At 37.6% G+C, this 17,396-nt stretch overlaps 1 protein-coding gene across 4 annotated transcripts in view; it reads right to left on the reverse strand.

The window, feature by feature from the left end:
* LOC121374300 (protein nervous wreck-like) overlaps window positions 1-17,396 on the reverse strand; it is a 109,295-nt gene that overhangs the window by 59,340 nt on the left and 32,559 nt on the right. For 2 of the 4 annotated variants that reach the window (XM_041501346.1, XM_041501348.1), the window contains exons 4-5: window positions 5,895-5,980; window positions 4,020-4,034 (exon numbers count right to left, since the gene is read on the reverse strand). In XM_041501346.1, the coding sequence (XP_041357280.1) occupies window positions 4,020-4,034; window positions 5,895-5,980 (101 nt within the window). The remainder of the gene's footprint in view (window positions 1-4,019; window positions 4,035-5,894; window positions 5,981-17,396) is intronic. The other 2 variants (XM_041501347.1, XM_041501349.1) reach the window with 1 other exon arrangement.

Genomic DNA, 17,396 nt, shown 5'->3' on the forward strand with positions numbered 1-17,396 from the left:
AAATAGATGACTGAATTTTACAACATTTATTAATATATTGTTTATAAACAATTCTTTGTACAAACAAACATAACAGTATTTTTTTATTTCATTTTAACATTTTAACTCTAGTTCTGAAGCAAGGATACAACTATAAAATAATAAGCTTACATATACAGTAATAAATTGCTGACAGTTATTGCGATGTAGGCAATGTAGATGAAAAAAACACACACTTTCTTATAAAACTGAGTTGGAGTTTTGAGTTTATTTGACAGGGGATGCAGGTGGAAGCAGTTTTGTATTTAATTTGCATTTACCTATCTAAACTTAAAGTATGTGACAAGCCTGTTGGAGCTGTAGAGAGAGGGGCATCATTTCCTCGTCTTAGTATTTAACTATAAAAAGCTACATTGAACTATTTTAGAATGCACTTTAGAACAACTACAGTTCAAACATCTAAGAGAGTAGTAGACAAGTGTCTGCACTCTTCTCTTTATAGACATACTGAGTGTAGTTTTTCACAACTCAGAGAGTTGTCAAAATTTGGGCAATATGACAACATAAATTGCTTTTTTCATACACTGTGCAAGCTTACAAGAAGGGATTATCACAACAACTAGATTAAATCCCTTTTATGTTAATATACACTAGAGGTTATGACATACACAACTTTTGTAAAACACTTTTCAGCTGTTATATTTATTTATATTCATGCCCTCCCCTCTAAAATACTCTACTGTGGGCCTGTGTAATACCAAACACCATTTTGAGTGTATTTTGCATGCTACACTAAGTATTACAAGTATATGGGAAGTGTACTTAATGTCAGCCAAAACCTCTGCAAAAACCTTCTTGTTCATGCAATCCATAGCATGCCTTGTGGATTATATTACAGACAGGTGCTTTTAAAAATATCCTTTTTTAATTAAAAACTAACACTATACTGCCACCAGCCCAGCCAAATAACAGTTGATTTGAGCGTGTGGCAGACACTGAACAGACCCCAACTGCAAGCCTCTGGTCCAAGCTTGCACCACGTTGGCTACTATAAGTAGGCACTTCTCCAATACTTTGAAGACTTACTGTACATACAGCAAGCCGAGATCAATACACACGTGTGTGAATCAATACCTAACAGACACAGGCAATAAAGTGTGGAGACCCAACAATAGGCAAGATGTATCAGCTGATCTGCTAACTGGCTATTTTCGGACCAAGCCATGTGCTAAACTCTTGTGCATTATGAAGCGTCAAAATCCAGCGTGGAAACAAAAATCATTTCATCTTACTACAATGCTTTTCAAATTACACAACTGACAAAAAGTAATTATGAAGCAAACAGATCTAAAACTAAATTGACTTAATTCAATCTCAGAACTAAATATACTTCCAGGCATGATCTTCGTTCTTTTAAAACACAAGACACAGGCATGAACTAATTTTATTCTGAAACTGCTAGTACAGTCAAACTACTTGAAACCAGATCCTCTTTTAACTGAAATGCTCCCATGCAAAACATATTTTGCAAGTCAGTCCCACAATTTATGCATCTTTATAGACTTATTTTTACCCTCTAAATGGAAACTACTCTAAACTAAAAACTGGATAAATATTCCTTTCATTTGTTTCACGTAAACTGTAACTCTACTGTAAATATGTTCATGTTCTGAAGCTCGTGATTGACAACTGGCATACACCACCCGCTAACGACACATTATTATTAATTTTCTTTAAAAAAAAAAAAAAAAAAAAAAATCTGTTTAATTTTTTTTTTTTTTTTTTTTCTTTTTTTTTTTCTTTCTGTCTTTCTCACTAAGACAGGATCAAGTCGCAGTAACCCAATTGGCTAATTAACCAGCCAATCAACATCGTTAGATAATCAACCAAGATAGGACACCACTAATTATCGCCTATTTTTTGCAGCAATCATTGGTCCAATCCAGCCAATCACGGATCAAGAACCCCACTACACCTAACTGTAAATAAACTGCACGAATTTGTCTTTGCACCCGCACCATGTTTGTTTGGGGGTTTTTTGGGTTTTTTTTTTTATTACTGATGCATTCCATCCTAGCTGACTAAGGTAAGTCAACTAGGGTTCCAGAAGCAAAGACATGCAGGAAAACCGATACCCAACTATCCAGATAGCCTGAAGACACACCAAGTAAGCCTGCTAAAATCCTATATTTAGGGGGCGGGAATCAAAATTCTTCAAACTAAATACCTAGATTGGTGCATATATGTATACAATTGCTACTTGCCACCGTTAGTTTCGTTTATTGCATTGGTAATAAAGTTAAGTATGCCAAGCACTAGGCTTTTTAAACCAATACCTACACTATAAGGGTTTAACCCTTCAAATTAGATAGCTAGGCTAGTTTAACTCCCCTCCGTCATTGTATTCAATGATATACAAGGACGGGTCATGAATGACTGTTGAACTCACTAGAATAGGGACTTAAGACAATTAGGTACAACCTTAACACAAAACTAGGATTCACACACAGACTACACGCTCACTGCATCAGTACACAGGGTGCACTGACTAATGATAACAATGCACCCGCCCTCATTTAATGGCCGAGCACGTACTCTAATAAGGAACCGGACAAAGGAATACTGTTCCGAGTACACAACTGCAATGCACCCGGGGGAAGCTGAACAAAAGAATATCGGCCTTCCCCACCCAAACCCCCAATACTTGCTGCTGGTAATAACTTGGTACTTGGTGATGCCTCGACCAGAAGCGGTCAGGCCCTTTATAAGGGCCCTATGGGCAACCTAGGGAGACACCACAGCATCGTAAAGGTCTAAAATTAACGAGCTACTCTCGATTCACTAATATCAAAACCTATATTAGCTCGGCCATTTATCTTTTGACCGACCGTTCAAAATTGCGTCAAATTCCCTCAATCAAAATTGCACACCCTTTTCTCTTTGGCATTTAACTGCTCCATTCAAATTCCATAGCACCACCACCACCCCCACCCGCCTGCTACCGATTTGATCGGGCTGCTGGTGCTCCCTTGCACCTGCCAGTGCAGGCGGTTCCTCCTCTCCCCTCCCCCCACCTTTCCTGTCATGGACGGAGGAGCCGGCCAAGGCCAGCTCTTGTGCCCACGACAGGCGTGCACTACAACAGCTTGTTCTGAATGTGCATGTAAAACCCTATGACATGACATGTCCCCTATATTGGGGACCCATAACAAGTAGCACCAAGATACTCAAACTAAAAACGGTTTGTGCAAACAAAGCTCTCACTCTATCGTGAGTTCTAAAGATTAATATTACATGACCATGCCATAATAATCATGTTAAAAACTTTACAAATAAAATTAAGTTTTGACATATAATTCCGTAGGAAACAAAAGCTGTTTTGAGTGGCCAATTAATGCAGACATTACACATTTTTAAAATTTAAATGTTATTCTTTTTACCACTTTCCTTTTCACCGGCCTCGGTGGCGTCGTGGCAAGCCATCGGTCTACAGGCTGGTAGGTACTGGGTTCGGATCCCAGTCGAGGCATGGGATTTTTAATCGAGATACCGACTCCAAACCCTGAGTGAGTGCTCCGCAAGGCTCAATGGGTAGGTGTAAACCACTTGCACCGACCAGTGATCCATAACTGGTTCAACAAAGGCCATGGTTTGTGCTATCCTGCCTGTGGGAAGCGCAAATAAAAGATCCCTTGCTGCCTGTCGTAAAAAGAGTAGCCTATGTGGCGACAGCGGGTTTCCTCTAAAAACAGTGTCAGAATGACCATATGTTTGACGTCCAATAGCCGATGATAAGATAAAAAATCAATGTGCTCTAGCGGCGTCGTTAAATAAAACAAACTTTACTTTTTTTACTTTCCTTTTCCTTTTTATGAATGTAAGAAACCATGTACAAAATATCCCAGTATTTACAACTTAATATGGAAATAATTCCTTAGAACTGCAACTGGGATCAAGAAACTGAACACATCTGAAATTATAAAAGGAATTAACTAAAGGTTAATGAACCTGCAATTGTAAGCCAGACAACATTAACTTACCGTCCATCAGCAAGGCTAGCAGCATGAAATAAACAATGTTACACTGTCAGTTATTCAGCCATTGTGTGACATCATGGAAATCTTTACAAAGTTACACTGTCAGTTATTCAGCCATTTGTGACATCATGGACACCTTTACAATATTACACTGTCAGTTATTCAGCCATTTGTGACATCATGGACACCTTTACAATATTACACTGTCAGTTATTCAGCCAGTGTGTGACATCATGGAAATCTTTACAAAGTTACACTATCAGTTATTCAGCCATTTGTGACATCATGGACACCTTTATAATGTTACACTGTCTGTTACTCAGCCATTTGTGACATCATGGACATCTTTATAATGTTACACTGTCAGTTATTCAGCCATTTGTGACATCATGGACACCTTTACAATGTTACATTGTCAGTTATTCAGCCATTTGTGACATCACAGACACCTTTATGTTACAATGTTGGTTATTCAGCCATTTGTGACATCACAGACACCTTTATAATGTTACACTGTCAGTTATTCAGCCATTTGTGACATCACAGACACCTTTATAATGTTACAATGTCAGTTTTTCAGCCATTTGTAACATCATGGTCACCTTTACAAGGTTAATTACACTGTCAGTTATTCAGTTATTCAGTCGTGTGTTAACATCATGGACACCGCTACAAAGTTAATTACACTGTCAGTTATTCAGTCATGTGTTAACATCATGGACACATATACAAAGCTAATTACACTGTCAGTTATTCAGTCATGTGTTAACATCATGGACACTGTTACAAAGCTAATTACACTGTCAGTTATTCAGTCATGTGTTAACATCATGGACGTCTTTACAAAGCTAATTACACTGTCAGTTATTCAGTCATGTGTTAACATCATGGATGTCTTGACATCTTTACAAAGCTAATTACAATGTCAGTTATTCAGTCATGTGTTAACATCATGGACACCGTTACAAAGCTAATTACACTGTCAGTTATTCAGTCATGTGTTAACATCATGGACACCATTACAAAGCTAATTACACTGTCAGTTATTCAGTCATGTGTTAACATCATAGACATCTTTACAAAGCTAATTACACTGTCAGTTATTTAGTCATGTGTTAACATCATGGACACCGTTACAAAGCTAATTACACTGTTAGTTATTCAGTCATGTGTTAACATCATGGACACCATTACAAAGAAAATTACACTGTCAGTTATTCAGTCATGTGTTAACATCATGGACACCATTACAAAGAAAATTACACTGTCAGTTATTCAGTCATGTGTTAACATCATGGACACCATTACAAAGAAAATTACACTGTCAGTTATTTAGTCATGTGTTAACATCATGGACGTCTTTACAAAGCTAATTACACTGTCAGTTATTCAGTCATGTGTTAACATCATGGACACCTTTACAAAGTTAATTATACTGAGAAACCAACCTCATCATTAAATAAACCAATCTCATCATAATTCACAGACAATATTTTTTTTTACATTTTTCAAGTTTATGGGAGCCACATTTTCTTTATGGCACTTCTTAGTGATGAAGTAACAAATGCAGAGTTACACAAACCTTTCTTACTAAAATTTGAAATATATGTCCTGTTAAATTAGTGACAAAAATACACTTGCGTGCACTGGACTATTACAAAACGTGTTTGATTCACTGCATTTTTTCATGCTAGGGTGTCATTAAACATTCATTTTTTCATTCATTCACAGCACTACTAAAACAACAAAGATGTCACTTTCTCCACGTTAATGGCTTCAGCATTGTAAATGTATGACATTACACATACATGTATGTAAGACACACAAAAAACTGACTTTGTAAATGAGTAGTACAATCAAAAAGATGTTGCTACATACGTTTGTTCTACCTCATCTTCAGAGATTAATTCTGGTTGAGCAGGGAACTCATGCTTCAATAGCTGACTTGTTAATTTCAACAAACCCTGAAATGATCAGATTAAAATGTCACATACAATACAACAAGCAGTAAAGGCTGTTCAGTGCTGAGGATATATGCTCAGCATTTGAACAACAGTATGATGGCCATACTGGTCCAAGTTTCAACTTTTATTTTCATAGTGTAGACAAAATAAACTATCTATGACCAATACCTACAAACTTCGAAGTTCCCTGTATCCCCAGAGTCTCCAATGGCACATATTTGGGGCATCCCCATTAACTGAGAATCGCTACTGCCTAACTTTGCATTCATAAATAGGACACATGCAGTATGTGCCTTTTAAAGGAATGCTTAAGCAAGGATTTTGGACTAGTATGCATATTCAACAATATATAATGCACATTATTGCTTAATATCAAAAGTATATTATTATATTTAATTAATAAAAACAGTTAAATATATAACGGGTGCTGCCATTTTGTTCCATTCCAGTGAATACACCCTCTGGCGAGCTGGTGGTTATGTAATACTTAACACATAACATCAGGAATAAGTCTTCTAACTAGAGAAACAAATCTACCTGGTTTTTGCGGGATGATAAAATAGTCATGCATTGCAATGTTCTGTAATAATATACATCCCAGTAAGCCAGTAATAAGTATATATTATCTTTCAATACAAAATAAACCACCATTGTCAAAGTAGCTACACAACAAATCAAAATAATTATACCATCTTTTGTCCATGCTTTAACCTACGTACTGAAATGATACACACAGTGTTTTCTTAGTTAATTGGTCTATTGGTCTTTTAGTTGCCTCTACCTGTGATTCCTGATTGGCAGGTGTGTATTTGACTGGTAACCAGATGAGCCAATTAATTGATGTTGTCTAAGACACAAAAATTACAGACCGGTATTGTGTAATATTACCTGTCGCCCCTAAAATGGTAATGGACATGGTCTATTACTGTAAATAGTTCTATAAAACTATTGATTAAGCAGACTTTCCCATCTAAAACCATAGAACTGACCAATTATGTAGTCCCAAAGAAAAGAAAATTATCACTTGGGTATCGTGGGTTGTCATTTTTGCTCCAACGTAGCATACTAATAGGCCTAATAATGTATATTTTTCCTTTGGATTATTTAACCGAGAAAAATACTATAACCCCATTTCATTCTGTTAATGCAACTTGAAATATATTTAGTTAAATAGTTTATTATATTATCATGTCATTTATGTTGTTTTATAAGTCAGGTTGATCAAAGAGAAGTGCCTTGTCATAAAAATTACTGCTTTTGTTTACACTGTGCATACAGGAATTGGTCAGGAGCTGACGTCACTTCGCTCCAAGCTAGCTGTACTGGTTGCCTCAAAAAGAAAAAAAAATGGCTGCCCCATTTAGCAGGAATAATCACACTAAAATTACTTGTTTTTCATTTGTTATTAAGTGTCAGTATGTGTTGGATGGTCCGGGTATGAATCTTTCCAACACATAAGGCTCATGTTTGAGTTTACTCTCCCTTTAATGATGTTACACAGCCAATTCTGACAGTGAACCTGTCACAAGAGAGTTTATCATTGACATTGTCTCTTCTGGTTGCATCTGAAACATTTCGACGTGGTCCTTGTTATTCATAAAAATAATAGTATGAATAATGTGGATAATAAATAAATTATTACACTTGTGAGTGAATCGTACTGATTTTACGAAACTCGTGTCAGGATTCATCTATAACCCTGGCTCTCACTTGGATTACACAAGAATCCTTAAAGTCATTTCGTAAAATCAGTAGGCAGGGCACAATATTTCACGAGAACCGTTGTTCTATTCACATGTCAGTTATGCAACTTTAAAATCACGAGAACCACCAATCAGTTATGTGGTGAACAATTACATTCTAAAATTAAAAGTGCCATATATCAGAAATGAAAGTGAAAATCAATCAGTTACTTCAATCAATAAATAAAACTCACATGAACTGACTTCCAATTACCTAAGATTTTGAAATATTGTCCCCTGGTACAACACACAAGCTTGTGTAATAATCTCTATATACTATAAGTTTAGTTAATATACTACTCCAAAGAATTTAAGGGTCAAAAATTTATAACCAAATAAGTTTCAGAGTGTATTAGATTGATGATGTAAACTACACCAAATTTTTTATTTATTGCTCCATATTTACAAAAAAACACAAATAAACGTCACTGTATACAAGAAAGTCACATGACATGCTGTCAAAGTTGAAGGTTGTCAAACATGGATTTTACACATTAGAACATTCGTTTAATAGTGTGTGAATCCACCCCTGGCGCGAATACACTCGACACATCATTGCCTCATGCTGTTGATCAGACGTCTGAAGAACTCTTGGGGAATGGCCTGCCACTCTGCCATAAGAAGTTGACCCAGATCATGAAGGTTGGCCGGAGGGGCATGGCTATCCCGAACTCTCCTGCCTAATTCGTCCCAGGCATGCTCTATTGGGGCCAAGTCAGGCGAATATGCTGGCCAATCCATCCTGGCGATACCTTGTTGTCTGAGAAAGTCCGTTACCACCCTGGCGCGGTGGGGTCTGGCATTGTCATCCTGCAGAACTGCCCCGCCGCCAATCTGCTGAAGGCTTGGGAGAACCAATGGCCGGATAATCTCATTCAGATAGCGGATTCCATTCAGATTGCCATCCACCACATAGAGGGGGGTCCTGTGGTGGATAGAGATGCCGCCCCACACCATGACACTGCCACCACAGAACCGGTGACGTTGTCTAACGTTAACGTCAGCGAAGCGCTCCCCAGGACGTCTGCAGACACGAACCCGACCGTCGTTGAACTGGAGACTAAAACTGGACTCATCAGTGAACATCACTTGACCCCGCTGAACACGTTGCCACCGCAGATGAAGTGTGCACCAGTGACGTCTGGCCGTTCTGTGACGTGGTAGGAGTGGTGGTCGAACAGCCTGGCGACGGCAGCGTAGATTATTGGCTCTCAGACGATTGCGTATGGTTTGATCAGACACTCGAGTTCCAGTCGCAGTCGGCAGATTGTCACGTAATCGGCGTGCAGTGGTTGTGCGTTGACATAGAGCCATATTGGTGATGTAGCGGTCCTCTCTATTTGTAGTGCTTCGGGGTCTTCCCGAACGTGGACGATTTCAAACAGAATTCGTTGCTTGGTACCGTTGCCACAGTCGGCCAACGACACTCTGACCGACACCAAGTCTCAGAGCAACATTTCTTTGCGTATTGCCATCCTGAAGCCAAGCAATAGCCCTTCCTCGATCTTCGATAGTCAGTTGACGTCGTACCATTGTCAAATTTGGAGTGTGCACCATACACGAACGCAAGCTCCAATTATACGGAAATTCAGCACTGGGAACATGGAATACACATGCAAAGCGTGCAAATGAAGCGCTTTGTGAAAAAGCAAGTTATGGGCACTTAGCAGACCTTTCGCTTTCGCCCTAATTTACGTGCAAATGTAAGCATGTTTTTGCCATTAGAACTAGTCGACAGTGTCAATGACAGTGGATTTTAATTCATTTATGGGTTGCTTAGACCCACTTTCGTCAAAATGGAACAATACCATGCGTGACATTATGGTCTAGCTAATATAATTGACATTCAGAAAATAATGTCGAAAATATCGTCTGACCCTTAAATTCTTTTGAGTAGTATATATAAAATCTGAATTTTTCCCCTTTTCTGTGGAATGACCCATATATTTTAATCTGCTTGCCCTGTAATTATTTTTTTTAAGGCAGAGGACTTGTAACACCACAGTAGTGACTAGGTTTTTGTTAATGCTGCATTCTTTGTGAAATTTATTATTTAAATTAAAAAAACACTTTTTAATGGATTATTAAATTAAAATGGAGATAACTATATTGTATTTGACTATTGGTGTATGTCATTGATGCTTCTCGTTGCTGGTAAAACTCTATTTGCAACTGTAAAACCGGCATTGGTCAAATACAACATAGCTATACCCCCATTAAAATGCTTTATATTTTTCTGTTACTTTTGCGACATTTAATTTTTTTCCTACCAAGCAATGTTTCTTTTTTTCCCCATTACTGTTTTTTTAATACATTTTTCTGTATACCAAGTTTTATGATTCGACTGGAATGTGCATAAGGTCACTATACTGATACTGACTTCTTTCTTACTAATAACTAACCTCTCTTTCAGTTGGACAGACAGTCCAGGAAAATAATGTGTGTGCCCATCTGCATTAAATAACATAATTATCTTATCCTATGCATATAAAACTAAAACAGTAGTCCTAAGACAATTCTGACACATGTAAATTCCACTGAAAAACAACCAAACAGGGTATAATCTACATGTATATTGATGATATTTGCTTTTTGTTAGAGGAAGCATTACTGATTAAACTATTTCTCTGGCAAACTCAAGGGTGAAACGAGTTGTGTTAACTGCCCAGTGTATCAGCGTCTATGGCTGGAACCAAGTGTAGCCCATCAGCGTCAGTAGGTTGGCAGGTTGTACATAATCAATATACACTGACGAAAGCGATCAGTGAAACTGACCGTCAGACAAGTACGCACAGGAGCTTTGTGCTACATCAAAGCTGATGTCAAACATTTATAGACTCCAGTAATAAATGATTTGGGCTTTTTATCTTGCCAAAACAATTTCAGTTGTGACATAATTTAGCAATGTTCCCAATAATAGTTTAAAATGTGTCCATAAAACATGATCGGGGATACAATAGATGTGAGCTTACAACACAGCAGTTGAATTATTGATACATGTTTGTTATTGTTAAAGTAATTACAACTAAATTAATCAGTTGAATTATGATACATGTACCGGTATCTTCTTAATAAAGTCATTACAACTAAATTAATCAGTTGAATTAGTGATACATATATGTTCTTAATAAAGTCATTACAACTAAATTAATCAGTTGAATTATGATACATGTATGTTCTTAATAAAGTCATTACAACTAAATTAATCAGTTGAATTAGTGATACATATATGTTCTTAATAAAGTCATTACAAATTAATTTTACTATCATTTAAGAATCAGTCGATTTGCTAATTTTCTACTAGAGCCTATAAATATACATACATCTTATTATACGAACTACAAAAATAATTGCTTATTAATCATTAAAATACATTCCTAAAAGATGCTGGATAACAAATGGACTCTGATTACTATAGTCAAAGGATGAAAACCGTATATGTTTATTTACATATTATAACATGTTCTTACCGGTATATACCTTTGGATACCACAAGTACTTCAGTAGTTTTGAATCTGCTTAAAACAGGAAATAAAGTCTAATACTATACTAAATAAATAAACAAGAAACACATCATAATCCATGCCTGTAGGACGGATTTTCAAAGTGTGTGTGTGTGGGGGGGGGGGGGGGGGGGGGGCTCGTTTTTATGGTTGTATAAAATGTGTTGTGTTAAACCGTGAGTGCAGAATTATAAGACATTTTAAAGTCCCGAAATAAAAACTGGCGAAAAAAGTGGGGGAGCTGAGCCCCCCCAGCTCCTACGGGCCTGTAATCTGATTAGCAATTAAGCATGGTGTGCTGAGAATGCATGTGGAGATTACCTGATAATAAACCATCAGCTATTTGGTGTCTAACAAACTGATTATTTCAACACTTGGTCTAGAGAGAAACCAAACCTCATGTTGCCATAAAGTCTATTACTTCTGAAAAGAAACAAAGCCAGGACCTTCTATACTAGCAGAAAAAAGTAACAGATAAACTTAAAAAATCGGATAAAATTAACACCGCTCAATATTTTATCCTGATGTTTTGCACAGTTGACCAGTGAATGCACCGCCACACAATCGCTGGGTCAATGCCGTATTGGCACGTGCCGTTTCGCTTCTTGGATATGGGTCTGTTTTTCACGCTTTTTCTGCCCAACATTTGACTGCTTCAGCTTTTGTCGACTTTGCTACTGTCGGGTCATCGTTTGGCAACTGGGGGAACAGAAAAGCAGTTTTTTTCAGTTGAAAGTGGTCGTAGAGCAATGCCCAGGCTAAATGAAAATGACCACCATCGCGCAATTGGTATGATCCAGGCTTGTATGCTCCATCGCGCTGTTGCTATGCAATTTGGTGTCCACATAAACACTTTTCAGGCTTTGTGGAGACGTTTTCAACAATTTGGTAATGTCAGAGACTGACCACGTGCAGGTCGACCATGCGTGACGTCACGACAGCAGGACAATCGTATCCGACTCATGCACCTCAGGAATCACTTCCAAACGGCAAGTCTGACAGTGCGGACCATTCCTGGATTGCATGCCATCAGCCCCAGCACTGTACAGAATTGATTACGTGAACGGCATACCCGTCTGCGACGTCCGGTTGTCCGTCCAATTTTGCTAAGATGCCATCGTGTAGCATGTTTGGCTTGGTGTAGAAGACACTTGTGCTTTAATTGCCGAGACTGGGCTGGTATTCTGTTTACAGACAAGTCCAGGTTTCATGGGCGGATCCAGGAAATATTTTTAGGGGGGGACCAAAAAAGAAGGGCACATTGACTCGTCAAAAGGGCACCGTACTACAAGTTTTGATATTTACAATTAATATGAATTCCTACAGTTCTACGTCATAATATACTAGCAATAATGAAGTAAATTGGCGTCACTCGCATTAGAACCTCAATGGGGCCCCATTGAGACTCAATAACACAGACACATATCTGCAAGCTTGCGCATGTACACGAAAATCTTGATTTCATTTATCTATAATATAATTATTGTTTACTTAAAAAAAAAAAAATTCTACAAACAAAAAGGGCACTTGGACATTTTGAGGGCACTTGAACAATTTTGGGGGGGGACGCGTCCCCCTGGTCCCCCCCCCCCCCTTGGATCCGCCCATGGGTTTCACTTAGACAGCAGTGACGGCCGTTCAAGAGTCTATCGTCATGTTGGAGAACGTTTTAGTGACACCTGTGTTGCGAAGCGACGTGCATTTGGCGGAGGCAGTGTCATGGTTTGGGGTGGCATCAGGTCAACTGGACGAACACCTCTTGTGGTCATCGAGGGCAATTTGAACGCTGTACACTACCATGACAACATTATCCAGGCTCACGTCATCCCATCTGTGCAAGGACAGCAACGTCACATCACGCTTCAGCAAGACAACGCTAGACTTCACGTCGCCCGGGTGGTAAGAGATTTTCAAGCGCTGCAGAATATCGATGTGTTGCAGTGGCCTGCAGTCTCACCCGGTCTTGCACCAATCGAGCATGTCTGGGATGAGATGCAACGTCGTGTACATGCACTACCTAACCAGCCAGTGATGTTGGCAGCGCTGGGTCAGATGTTAGTCCAGATCTGGAACAGCATTCCCTAGGCATTCTTCAACAATTTGGTAGGCTCTATGAGGCGACGGTGCCAGGCCTGTATTGACGCAAATGGTGGCCATACGTGGCTATTACTTTGTGAACTGGTTTTTTACCCCTGTCTTTCATCCCCAATACCAATGCAATGACGGATGCTGTGACTTTTTAAATGAATTGAAGTTTTGCAGAATTGCCTAATAAACAATGCTATCTGATAGTTTTATCGTTTTATGTCTTGAAACTATGTTTTTATCAACATGATAACCATAGACAGTTACGTTTTTCCGCTAGTATATATATGCACTACTGTTGTGAATTGGATGGAATGTCATCATCAAGCATCAGTTATAATCCGTTTACACCAATCAATCAACTTTCAATTACAGTCAGTTAGAACTATATGAACATGGCAAGGATTCGAATTATAAAGACCATGTGCTTATTATCATGTTCATCAAGATAGACCCTACAAATTTAAATTCAATAACTATTTAATATCTGTTTTCTTTATGTACATACAAAAAAATGAACACCAACCCCACAATATTTACATCAAATCCATCAACAATTACAATTAACATCTTCCCATACAATTGATTATGGGTTTTTATAAATGATCATCACATGGATAGAGCTAATCTGATCTATTTTCAATCATAATCAATCACTGAACATTTAATATGCTCTGAGAAAAGTTAAAGTTTGTTTGCTTTAATGACACTACCAGAACCTATTGATTAATCATCGGCTATTGGATGTCAAACATTTGGTAATTCTGACACGTAGTCATCAGAGGAAACCTGCTACATTTTTCAATTAGCAGTATGGGATCGTTTATATGCACTTTCCCACAGACAGGAAAGCACATACCATGGTCTTTGACCAGTTGTGGTGCATTGGTTGGAATGACAATAAACCCAATCAGTTGAATGGGTCCACTGAGGGGGTTCGATCCTGTGATGCAAGCACCCCAGGTGAGCACTCAACTGACTGAGTTAAATCCCCACACCCCTACATCTAGAAATGCATAATGAATCCATAACACACACTAACCACACCTTTATACATGAAGAGTAACACAGTCCAGCCTGCCAATATAGCAAACCCCTTACAACGATCCTTTACATTATGTGTAGCTGACTGTTGATCATTAACAAATATGTAGCCCACCACCCCAATTACAACAAATGTTTTCCCACCACTTTATATATTTTCCTGTTTCCCCCAATTATAAAATTATGGCTACGTCAATGTGCTCACTTGGTATTAAACTATACCTCTGAAAAGTTAGCCATAGCTAATTTGATATTAACATTACAAATGTACAAATGAAGAGTTGCTTCTGTTTGTATTGAAATCCAAACCTATAAATGATCCACTGTTATCACAGCATATGCATTAATTTCACTTGTGACATAAATAGGAAATAAAACAAAGATGTAAACGGAAAATGTCAGGGTCATGAGAAAAACATTTGTATTAGGGTTTGGTTGAATTTTGCCAGTGCGGACAGATTTTGAATAAAAGCAAAAAAATAACAACACTTGGCCAGGGCCATTAGATGACCGTCTCTATTGTTTTGTTTAAAACTGCATGATGGAACTTAAGAACAAGTTAAAAATGTCTTAGCCAGGTAGAGGGCAGCATGGCCATTTTGGATTTGAAATCATAGCAGTCCATAACAATCATCTTGGAATTTGAAACAGCCATGATAGGATCATTTGGTCAAAGTTTGGAAGACATCTGCCTGGAAAAAACAAGCGAATACGTCGAAGATGTCTTACAATATCAGAGGCAAGGTTGGTCATCTTGGATTTCACATCGACACCAAAAATAACATTTTGTCAGGGCCATGACAAGATCATCTGGACCAGGTTTGGTTGAAATCTGCCTAGAGGAATTTGTGAAGAAATCAAAAATGTGAAAAGTTGCCGGACACACAGACAGACAGAGAGATGGGCTAAGATGAGCTAATTATAAGTGAGATAAAATATCTTTCAAAATAGTATATAAAAATGTTTTCAGTATTCAGTAGTACAGTAAATATTTTGTCAATCAATACTTATAGTAAGAAAATGCGAAACTAACAGAGTATATTGATATATGGTATTATGCTGATGTTGCAAGACCATGTTTATTAAGCAAAGTAACAGCTGCTATACATCTAAGGAAACCTTTTGTTGTCCTTTAAGAATATTGAATTTGTACTCCGTGGAACAGTTTGTTAAGTATCGCATCGCTATTCACTCAGTACATTTCAGAGATCACTACACAATTTTCAAATGTTAAAGAGTTGCTTGGACAATTAAACTTTTGGACTGGTATGCATATTCAACAATATCTAATACATGTACATTATTGCTTAATATCAACAAGTATATTGGTATATTTCATTAATAAAATGGTACAAATATGACAATTATTATATATAATATTTAGCCATTCAGCTCTATCCTAGTAAATCTGCCCTCTGGCAAGCCGGTGCTCATGTAATACTTAACACATCATGTCAGGTGTTAGTCTTAGAACTAATGTACTGGTCTGCTGAGTTTTGTGGGATTATAAAACAGGCATGCATCGCAATGTTCTGTAATAATATCCATCTCAGTAAGCCAGCATTAAATACAAGGCTTGAATTTGGCAGATGGCAGGTAGCAATCGCCACTCAAACAGCACAAAAATGCTTTTCAATAATCTGTTTCACAAGAAACTTTAGCTTTCCATCTTATTTATAAAAATTGTTTCCAGTATATCACAGAATTCTTGATTTGCATTTGTCACGTGTTTTCCACATTTTAATTGAAGAACTTAAAATATTTTCAAATATTACTACATTTGTACCAATATCATGGACATGGACATTTTACATTGGTGCGCACACCAATAATGGAAGAATTATCTACCAACAACATTCTGGAAACTCATTTGGATCACATAGGCTGATTACGGTTTTTCAATCGGAGTTCAGTGACAGCAAGTGATGCAAACGTCGTGAACTATTTAGACTGGTTCTCGGAGTGGTCATTCAGTTTAACATGTAGCATAACAACTGGTCTAGCAAACGTTAGCAAAAAAACTATTGGCTGAACTTATGCTTATTTATCGATAGAATGAGGCAAGAAGTTCAGAGTATCACGACTTTCAAAAACCACTAAAATTTTGAGACTATAGACTATATATCATCGACCACGCTACTAACAATCATAGCCGCGGTGGCAAAAAAAGCTACAGTACAGAAATGGGCAAGTACATATGCAAAGTGATTATAATTTGAATGCGATGAAAAAGATTCCGTGACGATTATTTCATGCAAAATTTGTAAACTGATGAAACGACGAATATGCATTTTGAGAAACTGTAGGGCCAAAAACGTTGACAGGACTCTCTATTTTGTATTGAATTAATCAAATAATTGTAAAATGATAGCAATACCTGTGATCTAGAACTGCTTTTCAATTTTAAACATTTGCCTCCCAATTAAAATTTGAGAAGCAAAGATTGCTTCCCAATCAACAACTGAATTTCAAGCCTTGAAGTATATATTATTTTCCAATACAAAATAAACCACCATTGTCAAAGTGGCTACAAAACAAATCAAAATAACTGTCCAGTGATGTATCATGTTTTATCCATGCATTTCAAAAAACCTACATACTGAAATAATTAACAAACTGTTTTCTTAGTTAATTGGTCTTTTCTTTTAGTTTCCTCCACATGATTGGCAGGTGTATATTTGGTAGGTAACCAGACAACCCAGTTGGCACCATCTAGACACAAAAAGAATACATGCCGGTATTTTTAACATAAACGGGTAATGTGATGCATTTTGTTACCAATCTGATGTGTCATGGCATATCCTAATATTAGTCAAGCAAATAGAATTTACCAATCTTAAAGCCAAATCTTGGGTTATCAAGTAGAGAGAGGTAGAAGTGAGATGGGCTCTAAATCTCTTAAATTCTTGTATTCATACTGATCAACTGAAGATTCATCTTGTTCAACAATCTGACTTACAAATCGTTCCGGATTTTCCTGAAGCTGCATCAAAAGAGAAGTTGAAATGTCCTCTTTTCATCAATAGTTGTCATTCTAGGATC

Source organism: Gigantopelta aegis, chromosome 6 (genome assembly GCF_016097555.1).
Source record: "Gigantopelta aegis isolate Gae_Host chromosome 6, Gae_host_genome, whole genome shotgun sequence".
NCBI classification, from domain to species: domain Eukaryota; kingdom Metazoa; phylum Mollusca; class Gastropoda; order Neomphalida; family Peltospiridae; genus Gigantopelta; species Gigantopelta aegis.